This window comes from Terrapene carolina, unplaced genomic scaffold (genome assembly GCF_002925995.2).
Source record: "Terrapene carolina triunguis isolate 2854851 unplaced genomic scaffold, T_m_triunguis-2.0 Scaffold113, whole genome shotgun sequence".
NCBI lineage: Eukaryota > Metazoa > Chordata > Testudines > Emydidae > Terrapene > Terrapene triunguis.
Genome location: NW_020664464.1, coordinates 9,630,940 through 9,647,492, shown reverse-complemented (window position 1 = coordinate 9,647,492; position 16,553 = coordinate 9,630,940). Strand labels below are relative to the sequence as shown.

Genomic DNA, 16,553 nt, shown 5'->3' with positions numbered 1-16,553 from the left:
CACACACACACACACACACACACACACACACACACACACACACACACCCAACATGAAACAATGGGTGTTACCATAGACACTATAAGGAGAGTGATCAGTTAAGGTGAGCTTTTATCAGCAGGAGAGACGGTTTAGCAACTCCATGTTTTTGGAATAGGGGTTTGATGTTTGACAGCGTGGTCGCCACAGGATGTTCTTTTAGGTACCTGCATGAAAACTTTGGCCTAAGCAGAAGCCTATGAAAACTCTGTTTGTACATGCTCAGTAAAGACTTATTAGAGTTTGGAAGTTAAAATCAATGAAGATTCCATATGCATCGGGCATGTACCATACCAGGACTTCTAAGGCTGAACAGCACTTTCCTTCAGGAGCTTTGCCTGGATACTGGGGGATGCTGTGGCACCAGGCACAGGAACTGACAGCCGGGAGACTGTGCACCGAATAAGGCTACATTTCAGTCATGGGTATTTTTAGTAAAAGTCACAGACAGGTCACAGGCAGTAAACAAAAATTCATGGCCTGTGACCTGCAGGCACCGCCCCCACAACTCCCTTGTTTGTGGTTCCCGGCTAATGGGAGCTGCGAAACCAGCGCTCTGGGCGGAGGCAGCCCGCAGAACTGCCTGGCCATGCCTCCCCCTAGCTGTTTCTGGGGAGCCTCCCAGGTAAGTGCTGCCCAGAGCTCTCCTCACCCTTTCCCATGCCCCACACCCTCTTACCCCTCCCACACCCAAACTCTGCTGCTCAGGGGGAGCATGGGGGCACGGTGGCCCAAGACTGCCCCAGCAGCGGTCGGTGCACCTGGCACAGGGACTGCCTGAGTTGTCCCTGAGCCAGGCGCACGGACCGCTGCAGATTGTGACAAACTCACAGCCTTATCACTAAATGCTCCCTCTGTTGGCTCATGGCTGAAATGCAGAGGAGTGGAAATGTGGTAGCAGCAGGAGCCTGTGGGTGGAAGGAAGCAGAGGGGAGAGGAGCTGGTAAGGAGTGTTTGCAAAGGAGTAGAGAGGGAGAAGGACTGGAGCCCTGGCAATAGAGTCGGTAACCACTAATGCACACATCTATCCAGAACCTGATACATAATCCAGGAGTCCTGAATCTACATTCCTCTGCTGCCAGCAAATAGCTCTGAAATTAATGGACAAAATATGTGTCCCAGCTCTCGCTCCTCTTCTGGTCCTGTGGCTGTTCTACATAGAAAATAACAGCCTACTACTGATCGCCATTTACATCATTAGCTCAAGTGATAGGAGTCTGTGCTGTGGATCTAGAGGTCCTTACGCTGTTGACAACCCATGTTGGGGGCAATATGGTTCCACATAATAGAAGCTAAGTTTTCAGGTTTTTTTAAAATATAGGAAATTACTTAAAAAACTACATTAAAATCATTAAAGTTTTCAAAGTCTAGCACTCCAAAGTTCATCTAGAATGAATGAATCAGTTGTGTATAAATATGGCTGTTGTATGTAGGATGATGGTCTCTTCTGCTACAGATGTTGGATGGTGTGTAGTGAATGAGGCAAGAGATTGCAACATATGGGTAAAATTATTAACCTAGAGAACTATAGTCTGTTCCTTCCTCTGCCACCAGACTTCCCAGAATCACAAAGGCTTAACCACTTAAGACAAACATTAAAATGAGAATGTTCACAGTTTACTACTGATTGTTTGGTCCTAATTTCTGGTTGCCCCATGTGAAACACCAAGGACCTGATTTGCAAAAATGTTGAGCACTCATAACTGCATCAGTATCACGGCAAATCCCAAAGGGACGTGGCCACCTTGCTAATCAAACGCCACTGGATCGATCTCTAGCAGGATGCTTAAGGTGGTCGAACTGTATGTTCAGTTTATGCCTATCACTGGCAGTCTTATTGCACCACAGAAGCTTTTGGAGTCTATGTGATCACAGGCATTCCTGGATACACGCACTTCGGAATTCATTGGTTTTCCATCCTAATACGTTCGTACTAAGACAGCTGCTGAAACTGAACCAGTGCTGATGGAGCTGGTTGCTGGGCTCAGCTTCAAATATAAGACATAAGAATTGCTATCCTGGGTCAGACCAGTGGTCCATCTAGCCCAGTATCTTATCTATCAACAGTGGCTGGTGTCAGATGTGTCAGGGAAGGAACAGAACAGGACAATTATCGAGTGAACCATCCTCTGTCATCCAGTTCCAGCTTCTGGCAGTCAGAGGTTTAGGGACACCCAGAGCATGGGGTTGCGCCCCTGACCATCTTGGCTAATAGCCATCGATGGATCTATCCATCAAATGTATGTAATTCTTTTTTGAATCCGGTTATGCTTTTTCCCTTCACAATGTCTCCTGGCAGCGAGTTCCATAGATTGCGCTTTGAGTGAAGTACTTCCTTATGTTTTAAACCTGCTGCTTATTAATTTAATTGGGTGACCTCTGGTGTGTTATGTGAAGGGGTAAGTAACCCTTCCCTGTTTACTGTCTCCACACCATTCGTTATTTTATAGACCTCTATCATATCCCCCCTTAGTCATCTCTTTTCTAAAATGAACAGTTGGTGTCTTTTTAATCTCTCTTCATAAGGAATCTGTTCCATACTCCTGATCATTTTTATTGCCTTTTGGTACCTTTTCCGATTCTAATTTCTAATATATCCTTTTTTGATATGGGGCGACCAGAACTGTACGCAGTATGTGAGGTGTGAGCGTACCATGGATTTATATGGTGGTATTATGCTGTTTTCTGTCTTATTATCTATCCCTTTCCTAATGAGTCCTAACATTCTGTTAGCTTATTTGACTGCCGCTACAGACCGAGCGGATCAGAGAACTATCCATGTTAACTCCAAGATCTCTTTCTTGAGTGGTAACCGCTAATTCAGAATTCTTTGAATGCATAGTTGGGATTCTTTTCCAAAGTGCTGTACTTTGCATTTATCAACATTGAATTTTAGTTGCCATTTTGTTGCCCAGTCACCCAGTTTTGTGAAATCCCTTTGTAAGGGCTTGGCTACATTTGCAAGTTACAGCGCAATAAAGGAGCCCCGTGCGCCCTTGCTCACTCCCTGACCACACTGGCAAGGCACGTAGAGTGCTCTGACTCGGCGGCTACAGCGCTGCTGGTACTCCACCTCGGCGAGAGGAATAACGTTTGCTGCACCTTGGCTACAATGCACGGGCGTCAGTGTGAATGAGGTGTTGGGTTACTGCGCTCTGATCGGCCTCCAGAAACGTCCCATAATCACCTTAAGTCAAGTGGCCACTCTTGTCATTGTTTTGAACTCCTTTAGGAATGTGGAAATGCCCTTTCAAAGCTCTGTTTCTAACAGCCAGCATGCAAGCCATTACTGTGGAATGCTGTGTGTGAAAGGGGGCGGGGAGGTCTGCTGCTGTCTGAACTTACAAGGCAGCATGCTGACATGCTCTCAGCCCCCCAAAACCCCACTCTCTCTCCCCCCACATACACACAAAACACTCCCTGTTACACCCTCCCCCCCTTTGAAAAGCACGTTGCAGTCACTTGCATGCTGGGATAGCTGCCCATAATGCACCGCTCCCAATGCTGCTGCAAGTGCTGCAAATGTGGCCATGCCAGTGCACAAGCAGCTGTCAGTGTGGACAGACTGCAGCGCTTTCCCTACTGTGCTCTCCAAAGGCGGGTTTAACTCTCAGCACTCCACATCTGCAAGTGTAGCCATGCCCTAAGTCTTTGCAGTCAGCTTTGGACTTAAGTATCTTGAGTAATTTTGTATCATTTGCAAACTTTGCCACGTCACTGTTTACCCCCTTTTTATGATCATTTGTGAATACGTTGAACAGCATTGGTTCCAGTACTGATCCTTGTGGGACCCTGCAATTTACCCCTCTCCACTGGGAAAAATGACCATTTATTCCTTCCCTTTGTTTCCTACTTTTAAACAGTTAATTTTCCATTAGAGTACCTTCCTTCTTATTCCATGACTGCTTACTTTGCTTAAGAGCTGTTGATGAGGGACCTTGTCAAACGCATTCTCAAAGTCCAAGTACGCTATATCCACTGGATCACCCTTGTCCATGTTTGTTGACACTCTCAAAGAATAGATTAGAGAGGCATGATTTCTCTTTACGAAAGCTGTGTTGACTCTTCCCCAACATAGTGTGTTCATCTGTGTCTGATAATTCTGTTCTTTTACTATAGTTTTAACCAATTTTCTTGGTACTGAAGTTAGGCTTACTGGCTTGTAATTGCCAGGATTGCCTGTGGAGCCTTTTTAAAAATCTGTGTTACATTAGCTATCCTCCAGTCATCTGGGGCAGAGGCTGATTTAAGTGATCGATTACGTACCGTAGTTCGCAGTTCTACAGTTTCATATTTTAGCTCCTTCAGAACTCATCCTGATGACTTATTAATGTTAAGTTAATCAATTTGTTCCAAAACCTTCTCTGCTGACGCCTCAATCTGGGACAGTTCCTCAGATTTCTCTGCTAAAAAGAATGACATAGGTGTGGGAATCTCCCTCACATCCTCTGCAGTGGATCCAATGCAAAGAATTTCTTTAGCTTCTCCACAATGGCCTTGTCTTGAGTTCTCCTTTAGCACATGGATTGTCCAGTGGCCCCACTAATTGTTTGGCAGGCTTCTTGCTTCTGGTGTACTTAAGATTTTTTATTGTTAGCTTTTGTGTCTTTTGGTAGTGGCTCTTCACATTCTTTTTTAGCCTGCTTAATTATACTTCTTTAGTTGATTTGCCAGAGTTTATGCTCCTTTCTATTTTCTTCAGTAGGATTTGACTTGCAGTTTTCAAAGGATGTCTTTTTGTCTCTGCCTCTTTTTCTCTCTTTAGCCATATCATCATTGTGTTTGGTCTTTTTTTATTTTTAATTTTTAATTTGGGGGTATACATTTAGTTTGCGCCTTTTTGTTTTGTTTTGTTTAAACAAAGTTTCTGTGTAGCTTGCAGGCATTTCACCTGTGTGACTGTTCCTTTTAATTTCCATTTAACTAGCTTCCTCATTTTTGTGTAGTGCCCCTTTTTGAAGTTAAATGCTACTCTGGTGGGTTTCTTTTGTATTTTTCCGCCCTACAAGAATGTTAAATTTAATTACATTACAAATTAAATTTTATCATGAATTTATTATTTCTGTTCTTGTCCTGCCACTTGACATGGTTTTTAAAAAAGTGAGTATGTGTGAAGAATGGGTTAGAAAATAATATTGAAAACTTACAATGCTATTATATTAATCTATGATAGAACTTCATAATTGCATTGTATTTCAAGATTGTTAACCCACCTCAAAAATGTAGAGTAGAAATAGAAGGTTTCTAAAGGTAGATGACAAAAATGATTAGAGGCATGGGAGGACTACTTTATGAGGTGAGATTAAAAAGACGAGGACTGCCTAAATTAGCTAGAAGATGAGTAAGAGGGGACAGCATGAAGATACATAATGGTGCTGAGGATATTTTGCGCATTTCTAAGTTTATGATTTTTCGTAATAAAAGACCAAGAGGATGGCCAATGAGATTGAAGGGCAAGAAATTTAAAACTGATAAAAGGAAATACATTTCCATGGATTAATTACAAATTGTGTAACTCTGCTACATGTTATCATTGAGACTGAGAGTTTAGTTTGGCAGGATAAAAAATAAATTAGACAGCTGTATGTTTAACAGTCACAGTAACATTAGATAAAATAAACTATAAGGAGTATGAGCTCTCATGGTTCAGGGCAAAAGTCACCCACTAACTAATAGGAGTTTAGGAAGCAATTTTTCCTGTGGGCAGCTTATTTCATAGTGGTTCATTATGGGGTTTCTTGAAAAGTATCTAATTCTGGCTATTACTGGAGGGAGGATTTTGCACTACATAAATTACTGGTCTGATGTGGTATTAGTCCTATGGAGCCTGTTATTTATTAAAATAATTATTTGATATTTGACCTCTAATCATGATAGAAGTTGAATATTTGTATGACCAGTGTTTTGAAGATATTTAAACTGATTTTAATTACTTATTGTGATTTTTTTTTTAAGATGACGAGTAAAAGTCGTTCTGATGTGTCAGAACTCAAAGTAGGACAAAGTACCATTGAAGATATCATGTCAAGAGCTTATGATAGCTTTGATATTCAGCTCAGCAGTATACAGCTACTTTACTGCAAACATCGTAAGTATTCACAAAATGAATTGCTTTTTGTTGGGACAATTGAACAAAAAACTTTTTGATAACCAGTGTGCCAATTTTTAACCAACAATGGAGTTTCCAATAAATTTTGTTCTTCACTTCCACAGATCAGTACATTCTAGGCCATGATTGCCTTTAGGATAGATTTAAAACTGCAAATCGAGTCCCACACATCTACACACAGTGAATTTCCCAAGCCCTTAATTAAGCCTGGCAACCAAGCTGCGCAACCTTAGGGCTGGTCTATACTACACAGTTAGGTTGATGTAAAGCAGCTTATGTTGACCTAATTATGTCTGTGTCTACACTACAGCCTTCCTTCCACCCTTGTAAATGTCCTAATACACCGACATCATAACTCCACCTCCACGAGAGCCATATGGCTTATGTCGGTATAGTTAGGGCAACGAAGTCTCTGTGTAGATACTGCATCACAGGAGCCATGAAATTGACAAGAAAGCCCCCGCCCCCCTGGAGTGCTGGGCTAAATTCTGCTCCCAGCTGGGAACTGAAGCCCCAGCAACTTTGATTTGTGGGGCGAGAAGCGGGGGCAGCTTTGGACCTGTCTCCCAGCTGGGAGCCAGGGTGAGAAGCCTGAGTGGCCCCCCTGCCCGCTCCTGGTGTAGAGTGGGGGGCTCAAGAAGCTGGGGCAGCTGAACACCACTCCCCAGTGGTGAGAAGCCCCGGGCAGCTCCCTCCCCAGTTCTCGGCAGGGAATGGGAAGCTGGGTGGGGGAGGAGCATGCCGGGAGCCTGTGGGGCAGCCAGGCTCCTGGCAGGGAGCTGCCAGCAGAGCTGAGGGACCAGGCTCTCTGCTCCCCACACTGCCCTCTTAGGTTGGTGGAGGTGCACCTGGTGAGGATGCGCGCCACCAATCCAAGGAGGGTAGTGTAGACATGCACCACTGCAGCAATCTAATATCAGTTGACTTAGGTTTGTAATGTAGACATACTCTTAGTTTTTGGTTTCTTACAACAGCATAGACTTTTGAGGCCAAAAGGTCTCAAGATTACCTAGCCTGGTCTGGTGCATACTATATAGACCAAAGAATTTCACTTGTGATTTTGGCATCTAGCCAAGTAACATTAGTTTTCCTCCATTATTCTTCCTTATTCTATACTTTCCCCAGCTCCAAAACACATTTTCACAATGTATTCAGTGTGTTGGGGAAATATTTTATGCCACAACAGAAGTAATACAACTGTTTTCTTTTCACTAGATGAAAATTGGAAGGAGGCTCGTAAGCTAAAATATTCATCACAACATATCTTGCGGCCTATGGATGTGAAAGTGGAATTTAGCAGGGCAATGGTTGTCACTGATGCAAGAATGCCTAAGTATGTTTTTCTTTCTATTGTGTAAATGTTCACAATAAATGCCTTTTTAAGGAAATAGTCCCAGCAAGGACCCAACTATACTATAATTCTTAAATTTCAACCTGACAAGAAAGAGCTGAAGTGTTCCAGACAAATGCAGGTGGTTGGTGATTCAGAGATGAAGACGCAGTGTCTGAGAACTGAATTATAGGTGGTTTTAATCTTTGTAGATAGGAACCAGCCCATTGAATTTCACCTGGAAGTAGCATAGCAACCACAGTGTTTGCCTCTTTCTATTACGGTGGATCAAGGAACAGATGTTCTTCTTTGAGTGCTTGCGCATGTCCATTCCAGCATAGGCGTGTGCGTGCCCTGAGCACAGTTGGAATTTTTTCCCCCTAGTGATACCCATTGGGTTGACTCCTGCACCCTCTGGTGCCACGCACTCATAGAGCCGGTATAAAGGGTCCTGCTGTCCCATACCCCTTCAGTTCCTTCTTACAGCCCATGATGGTTACTGGAACTACTTTTATTGCTCAGGCACTTTTCCTAGTGGTTTTCTCTTCTTGATAAATGTATATAGTTATTGTAGTAGTGTGTGTTAGTTTTTAGTAGTTAGTTGTTGAACACCTCCATGCTCAGCGAGGTTCGTCCGTTCCCCAGTGCCGGGGCATGCCTCGATCACTGGGCTTCAAGCCCTCTGCTTCCTGCGTCAAGTCGAGGCCATTGTGCAGCTTGGACTTGAGTTGTCTCGAGTGCTTGAGGGAATCTCACAGAAAAGACCGCTGCCAGATCTGCAGGGACTTCAAACCCCCCACCAAGAAGGACCAGGAAGAGAGGTTGAAGGTCCTTCTCATGGAGGCAGCCCTACGACCTGCTTCAGAACCATGTTCAGACTCAGCACCAAGCACTTCAGCTTCGGTGCGTAGCACTCCCCACACTGGTCGTGAGTGTTGGCACTGATCTTCATCCACAATACCCAAGAAGTAACACCAGAAACAGCAGGAGAAGAGCCGATCTCTGATGCCAAAGGCAAGTAGGCATGGGGACCGGGATAGAGAGAGACCTCTGTTGGACCGCTCTTCCTCTCCAGCACCACAACAGCCAGTACAACCGGCTCTGGTATCTTCACAGGCCCTGCTGACGCTGGCACCAGAGGTATTGCCATTGGGCAGATAGCGTGCCGCTCAGTTTGCAGCATTGTCTACTTCAGGGGCGTTTGCAGCAGCCAGAGACCTGGTTTTTTTGCTACCAGTTCCTGCGTCCCAGAAGGTTCAGGACTCTGCACCACCTGTTCTGCAGAGCAGCAGAGAACTATCCCCTAGCCACTGCCTGGTACCAATGCCGTTCTCTATTGGAAAACCCCCGGTAGTAGCTTCATCACATATTTTTTTTTAGGCTGCTATCACTTTAATATGTGTGTGTCTATGCAAAAATTTAAGGACTTGCTCCTCCAGGATGCCAGATAGAAGTTCTCCTCACTGATTGAGGAGGGGAAAACAGTGGCGAGGTCCTCCTTGCAGGCAGTCCTGAATGCAGCTGATTCTGCGGCCAGATCAACGGCAGTGGCAGTGACCATGTGCAGAACCGCGTGGTTGCAGTCGTCAGGGTTTCCCCAGGAGGTACAACAAACCCTCCAGGATCTCCCCTTTTGAAGAGTCCTTGCTCTTCAGAGCAAAGAGACACTGGACTCCATGGTCTTAAGGACTCCAAGGTGACCTCGAAATCTCTGGGACTATATACTCCAGTGATATCCAGGAAACATTACAGGCCCCAACAGACTGGCCGTTACTTTGCCCAGCCAGCCAGAAAGGACCAGCAAAGGAGGAAGAGCCGGGGGTTCAGGCCTAGACCACCTCTACCGACCTCAACAGGGCCGATGCAGACCACCCCCAGGCACTCAGGGAGCTCAAAGCACTCATTTTGACAAGATGTTCAAGGTCGACATCTCAGTCCCCATAATACCGGATCCAGTTACCTCTCTGTTTTCCAACCAACTCTCCCACTTCTTCAGTGCCTGCACACACATTACTTTGGACCGTCGGGTAGTTAACACAGTAGAAGTGGGATACACCCTCCAGTTTTTGTCTATCCGACCTTCCCACCCCTCCTCCTCATCCCTCTTCAGGGACCCTTCTCATGAGCAATTGTAACAAGAAATCCAATCCCTCCTTCGGGTGGGAGACATAGAAGAGGTTCTGCATCATTTAAGAGGAAAGGGGTTCTATTCCCGTTACTTCCTAATTCCGAAAGCCAAAGATGGTTTCAGACCTATCCTAGACCAGCGTTGTCTCAACTGCTATCTCAAGAACTTAAAGTCCTGCATGGTTTCTTTGACTTCCATTATTCCCTCATTGGATCCAGGAGATTGGTATGCCCCCACTTGATTTAAAGAACACATACTTCCAAATATCAATTTTCCATAGCCACAGAAGGTTCCTAAGATTTGTTATACATTCCTAGTTCACAGAGCTTCCTGTTGACCGCCCCACAGATTTCAACCAAATGTATGGTGGTGGTGGAGGCTTTCATCAGAAAAAGGGCAGTACGCTTATTCCCATACCTCAACGACTGGCTTGTCAGACGCCGGTCCAGAGCTCAGGTGGAACCCAACATCTATCTTATCCAATCAACTTTCAGGGCACTAGGCCTACTGATAAATGCCTATAAATCCACACTTATCCCTGTGCAAGGGATAGAGTTAATTGGTGCCGATCTTAATGCCATGCAGGCGAGGGTCCTGCTTCCAGAAGGTCGGTTTCGGGCAATCATGGTCCTGATAAGGTTCCTCCAGACACATCCAGTCATGACAGCTCGGAAGTGTTTGAGTCTTCTGGGCCACATGCTATTGAGCACATACTTAGTACAATACACGAAGCTATGTCTCAGACCTCACCAACCCTGGCTGACCACGGTATACTCACCTTCACGGCATCATTGTTTCCGGTTCACTGACATGGTGGCGGAACCACCGTGAGGTCTGTGAATGAGAACACTTTTCATGGCCTCAACCATCGATATCTCTAGTCTCCAATGTGTCAGCGCTCGGCTGAGATGTCCACTATGGTCTCAAGAAGAGCTCTTCTTCATATCAGTGTCAAAGAGCTCAGGGCAATCTGTCTCATCTGCCAAGCATTCCTGCTCCACTTTACGAACAAGGTTGTTTAGGTTCTCGTGGATGACACGACTGCCATGTTCTGCATCAACCGGCCAGGCGGAGTGCACGCTTCTCCCTTATGTTAGGAAGCAATCCAACTGTGGGAGTTCTGCATAACACATTCAGTCCATCTAGAAGTGTCGTACCTTCTGGGAGTGGAGAACCAGCTGATAGATCACCTCAGCAGGTCTTTCTCCTCTGACCACGAGTGGTCCCTTTGTCTGGACATAGCAAGGGACATTCCAATGGTGGGGGATTCCCCTTATAGATGTGTTTGCTACCTATGACAACAGGAAATGCCACCAGTTCTGCTCCCTGCGAGGCCACAGCCTCATGGTCTCTTATGGACACCTATTACACCTGTCCACCTATTCTGATGAGTCACAAGGTTCTGATGAAGATCAAGTGGAATTGGGCACTGGTCATTCTCATAGGCCCAGCATGGCCCAGGCAACATTGGTTCACCACTCTCATAGGCCTTTGGGTGGAGACCCCGCTTCTGCTTCCGCTACACTCGGACCTGATCTCTCAAGACCATGGTCAGCTGCTCCACCCGAACCTCAGTTCTCTTCATCTGACGGCCTGTAAGCTCCATCGCTGAATCCTGAGGAGCAAGCTTGCTTGGAGCAAGTCCGTAGAGTCCTGCTGGGCAGTAGAAAACCCTCTGCCAGGACCACTTATTTTGCAAAATGGAAGCGATTCTCCATCTGGTCCTCCCAACGTGGAATTCTGCCTATGCAGTCCTCATTGCAACTCATTGGAGTACCTTCTGCTTCTGAAACAATAGGGTCTGGCCATTTCTTCAGTCAAGGTACATCTAGCAGCCATTTCAGCCTTCCATGCCAAAGTAGACAGCGGGTCTGTCTTTTTGCATGAGATGGTTATCCGTTTTCTTAAAGACCTGGAGAGGTTATAACCCCCAGGTAAGAGAGCCCATTCCTCCCTGGGATCTAAACCTCTCTCTCCAGGCATGCTGAGATGATGGCCTACCTTGAGCAGTGGAGTTTACAACTACGAGGTTCGCATCCAATGCAAAGTGCCTGCCTAGCTGGTATCAGCACATTGCCTCAATTTATCAGCCCTTATGCAGAGCTTAGGCAGCTCCGCAACAGCTTTGCTTCATCCACAAGATCCAGGGTCTTTCTGTACCCCATGTCTCTTGGTCATTCCCAATTCTGGTTAACCTGCTTCTGTGGGTATTTCTTCTACTGATTCTCCACTATACGGCTCCTGGTCCATTCCCCTTCCTTGTCCCCTTCAATCTGCTGTTCCTACAAGAATTTCTGCTCCTGCAGCTGTTATTCATTGCCCTCTTTTCTGATGCTTCATCAGCTGCCTATCAGTCATTTTACCTTCTGTGTACCACCGCTGTGTGAGCAATGTGTCATCTCAAACCTTCAATGTATTCCAAAAACCTATAAAATAAAAGCCGTATATAGTATGCTTGCTGAATACAGACACAGATGGCGGCGCATAGTTAAAGCATGTCGTAAGAGCTAATGTTAACAAAGACTGTGTCAGTCTTCATTTCCAAGGAAAGGCACAATTTCTTTTTAAGTCAAAAGCTAAAAAGCTTCTGACCGCTTCTGCTATCTTTAAATCCAGGAACAATGGTAACTATTAAGAGTCTTGGATTGCAGATCACCTAGGCGGTAGGTGGGCAAGTACTTTCAGGTCAGGTAGTGATCATAGACTTTGCCAGTTCCCGAGGGACAAAGCAAAAATAGAAGAGACAAAAAGGCAGTTTGAAATGTCTCTATAGACATATTGAAACTATGGACACTACTGAAGAAGAACTCTTAAAAGTTCTTATTACAGAAAGAAATCTGACTTGGTCAGACCTAGAGACCTGGTGATTCAATTTGAAATTTCAGTACAGTTTAAAGAGATTGGCTTGTCCAAGAATGAAGAGGAATGGTGTTGCAGTTCTATATTTAAACTGAGAAGCAGATGTAGCTAGATTATAAAAGTTGAAAATCTTTGATTTCAAACTGCTTTCTTAGTCTCTGGTTCACACCTAATTATGCTGCTTCTTATGGTCCTAGTCCTGCAAAGACTTAGGTATACCACAGGACTTCAAATCAGTCTACTTGCAGCACCTAAAGTTAAATGTGTGTAAGACTTTGCAGGATCAGGGCCTCTGTTTGGAAAAGTCCCATTTCCTGTCTTCCAACATCTACCTCCTTTAAATTCTTGCTTAACTTTGACTTGTTTTAGAAATTCTTCATGCATTCTTTTGTCTCAACTTTTCCTGAACTGTTGCCCCATATACTGTTTTAGGTTTCTTGTCTATAATAGAGCCCCTCCTCAACAAAACACTTAAGTGCTTTGTTAGATTGGAGTGCTAGATTGCGCGCTTCTTGGGATAGAGAAAATGTGTTTTACTTCATGAAGTACTGTGTAAGTATAAAACTATTTAAGTGATGTGTTATAAATAATACAATAAAACAAGTAAATAACAGGGAGGACTTCCTGGTTGTGGGATGTGAAAAATCAGAAGTGGGTAAAGTACCCCTAAAATTGATATTTGGAGTCTTCCTTTCACAGAACATGGTTGCAGGAAGGAACTTAGAATTGCTCAGATATCTGATGGAAGATGAGTTCAGCAACAGTTTTGTATAGATTAAATAACTTTTCCTCAAATATAAATGAAATATATCTTACATTTAGTATTTTTTTCTGTTTCTGTAATTTGCTGCCAAGTAAGTATGTTGTTAGTAATAAGAAAACGAATGCAGCATTTTAATTGATGCATCCATTTGAAATAACTGTAATTATTTATGTAACAGATTCAAAATTTTTGGACAACTGCCTTTGCTCTCTGTTCAAATCTCTGACCAAAAGCTGATGGGTATCTTGGAGCTAATTGACAGCATTCCTAAACCAGAAAGTGGTCCTGCTACCATGTCTGCTCCCAAGCCAACTCAGGTAAGCTAAATTTTTTAAATGGTAGAAAAATAGGTTACTAAAATATATAAGACTTGGGTTTGACAAGGAGCTTACAGGAGTTAAGAGCCCAACACCCTTTGACTTTTAATGGGAATTGGGCACCTAACTCCCTTAAGCTCCTTTGAAAATCACAATCAACTTTCTACCACTGTAGAACCAAATACAAGTTTTGCTCATGTATGTTACTATACTGTATCTGTAGTATGGCTGCCTGGTGAAGTTTAGCTTCATTAACCCCCTAATTATCAAATATTTTCATATAATTTTAAAAATATCCTTACCTATGTTGCTAGTATACTACTTCGGTAAAAATAAAATAATATTTGAAATCTAGTTTACTTTTCACTATAACAATTAATTTGTTTTACATTCATCTTGTCTGTCTATTGTTTATTCTCACTTCTTCTGTTTAAAATTAGTTGCTTTAATTTCACATTCAGGTTTTAATGTGCTAGTAGTTGTTACTGCAAAGCTTGGGTTGCAACTCATTTTAAAGAAACAAAACAAACCTTGTTTGTATTTCAGTTAAAACAAAATCATGGAAATAATTCTATTAGTTTTAAGTTATATAAATAGTTAATTTTTAGAAAACATAAATTCTGACCCAGATTTAACTGGATAGTGCCCTTTTAACACATGAACAGTTTTTAATTAGCTACCTCAAACTCCGTTAACGGAGTTTCTATTTCGCAGAGCCTCTTGTCTTGATTACATAATGTGCTTTAGTCAGTAAAACTTTGGGTTTTACCTTGGCTGTGCAATTGAAGAGGCAGGAACAAATCTTTAATTTACATTGTTACGGTTTAGGTTCCCCCTTCAGGAACACAACCAAGTGAAAACTGCATTCTGGCAACCAGTGACAAGAAGTTTCTAGATGTCCTGCTTTTCCTAAGTAACAGAGAGAAATAAATCTTTTTAAAAGATTTAAATTTGGGTCCAGGTCAGTTTGTTTGTAGATAGGAATCTCTCTGCTTGTCTTCAGGACCCTGCCACTTTATTACACAGTTTGCTCCATGGTACTCAGCAGTTACTGTTCCCCACTTCCGGAAGAGACCAGAGCTCTGAGCCTCTCTTGCGGCTCCCTTGCAGTCTTTTGCATTTAGAAGCAGTCTCTGCCTGCCTATTCTAGTTAGCCATCTCAACCATGTGCCCCATTAGAGGGAGAAGGAGGTCACCAGTCTTCTGCATTAAAAGCTGTTGAGGTAATAGTAAAGCAAGCAATTTATCCTTGCTATAAGCAGAAGTTTCAGCTCACTTGTCTAGCCACTTTCAGCTGGTGCATTTTTTAGGCAGATACCGACATCTGGTTGCAATGTGTTTGAGCTGAGGACTTTGTCATTGGAATCTTGGTAGTGTATTTTCACAATAAGGTGATAATTTGCATTGTCCCTGCTTCTGTACCACAGGCTTCAGAAGCTAGTTCTCTCCTCATTTAATACCAATAAAAAAATCTAGCATATGCTGGATGGGCAGTCTTCAGCTTTTTTTCAAGTGATTGCAAATGTCCATTTAAGATTAGGAGTGCTTACCCAGTGCACCAAAGCCGAAGATTTTTCTATAGCGGTACCTGTCAGGGCAGATGTTACTCCTTTTAGGAGTGCATCTCTTTATTTGTCTGAATCTCCTTCTCAATTGGAATATCAAAGGAAATGATATCCTTCCTCTATGGGCTCCTTGAGCAAATGGCAGAAGACTTGGGAGCAGCCTCAGACAACTAGTGCAAAGAATACCTCCTCTGCCACCATAAAGGTTTCAGAATCTTGTCCCCTGATTGATACTTTACAGAGTTGCTTGGATATGAAGGTTAGAGTGCGAGACCCAGCTCAGTGTTCCCCAGTACCGATGGATAGCTGTTGCTGACTCCAGTGCCATCCTTGCTATCGTTGAGACCAGCACTAACTACCCTTTCCATTGTGGAACCAGCCTCCATTTCAGCACTGCCACACAGTGGAGTGCAGTGAGCCTTGTTGGTGTCGACAATGCCAGAGACATGTGAGGTGACTAAGGACCTCCTATGCTTCTTGGTGCTGGACATTCCACTACTACAAACTCACATGGACCATCCCTTTCAGCTATGCAAATTCTAGGACCACTCTCGGACCAGTGTCAGTACATACCATTGCAGCCCCGGATCCACCACCATTTTTCACCTTGGCACTGACTGTGAAAAAGCCACCAGTGCAACTTCCAGGCAGACAGCTGGTACTGATTGCTTGTAAACATTTGTTGTTTCCTTCGGTACTGATGTCCACACATCAATCCCACTTTCAGTGTCCAGTGATTCTGCCCAGAACTGCACCACATTGTCCAACAGGCTATTCCTCTTTCTACTCAGAGTCAGAGGTTGGATTGTATGCCTCTCACACACATTACAGGTCCTGGGTCTCCCCTCTCCTTTAGAAACATTCTTTCATGTATGCCATAGGCGTGCCTACAGGTACAGGTCTAGAGAGAAGGCTTTATGGGGATGTCATAATTGGCCTTATGGTCTTCCACAATCCTCCTACTGGAATACTTGGGGTATGCCCCCCCCACCTTAAGATCAGCCTCCCCCATTGTGGCCCAAGACCATGCTGCCTCGAAGGAATCATTCGTACCAAAAACGTATGTAACTGGACCCTCAGAATCAACTATCTCATACTGAAGTCACTCCCCTTCCCATGAATTCTACTTTATCTCCAGATGAGGTGTTGGTTCAGAAGTCTTCCTTTCCAATACCCGATGACTATCAAATGTAGCAGGAACTAGTTAAGAGGGTGGCTACATCTTTGGACATACAGGTGGAGCTAGTTCAGGAGAATCCACACAAGTTGGTGTACATCCTCCACACTCTACTGCACCTGATAAAGTGGCTTTGCATATTACTAAAGCTATGTTGGATCCTACAGAGATGCTTTGGCAGACACCCTCATCCTTACCTCCCATATTAAAAGAATTGAGTATAGATACCAGGTTCCTTCACAAGAACTTGAATACTTTTACTCCCA

At 43.9% G+C, this 16,553-nt stretch overlaps 1 protein-coding gene across 2 annotated transcripts in view; it reads left to right on the top strand.

The window, feature by feature from the left end:
- Positions 1 to 16,553, top strand: part of VPS13A (vacuolar protein sorting 13 homolog A) — a 273,789-nt gene that overhangs the window by 92,128 nt on the left and 165,108 nt on the right. For both annotated transcript variants that reach the window (XM_026652410.2, XM_026652411.2), the window contains exons 21-23: positions 5,995 to 6,127; positions 7,364 to 7,481; positions 13,407 to 13,545. In XM_026652410.2, the coding sequence (XP_026508195.1) occupies positions 5,995 to 6,127; positions 7,364 to 7,481; positions 13,407 to 13,545 (390 nt within the window). The remainder of the gene's footprint in view (positions 1 to 5,994; positions 6,128 to 7,363; positions 7,482 to 13,406; positions 13,546 to 16,553) is intronic.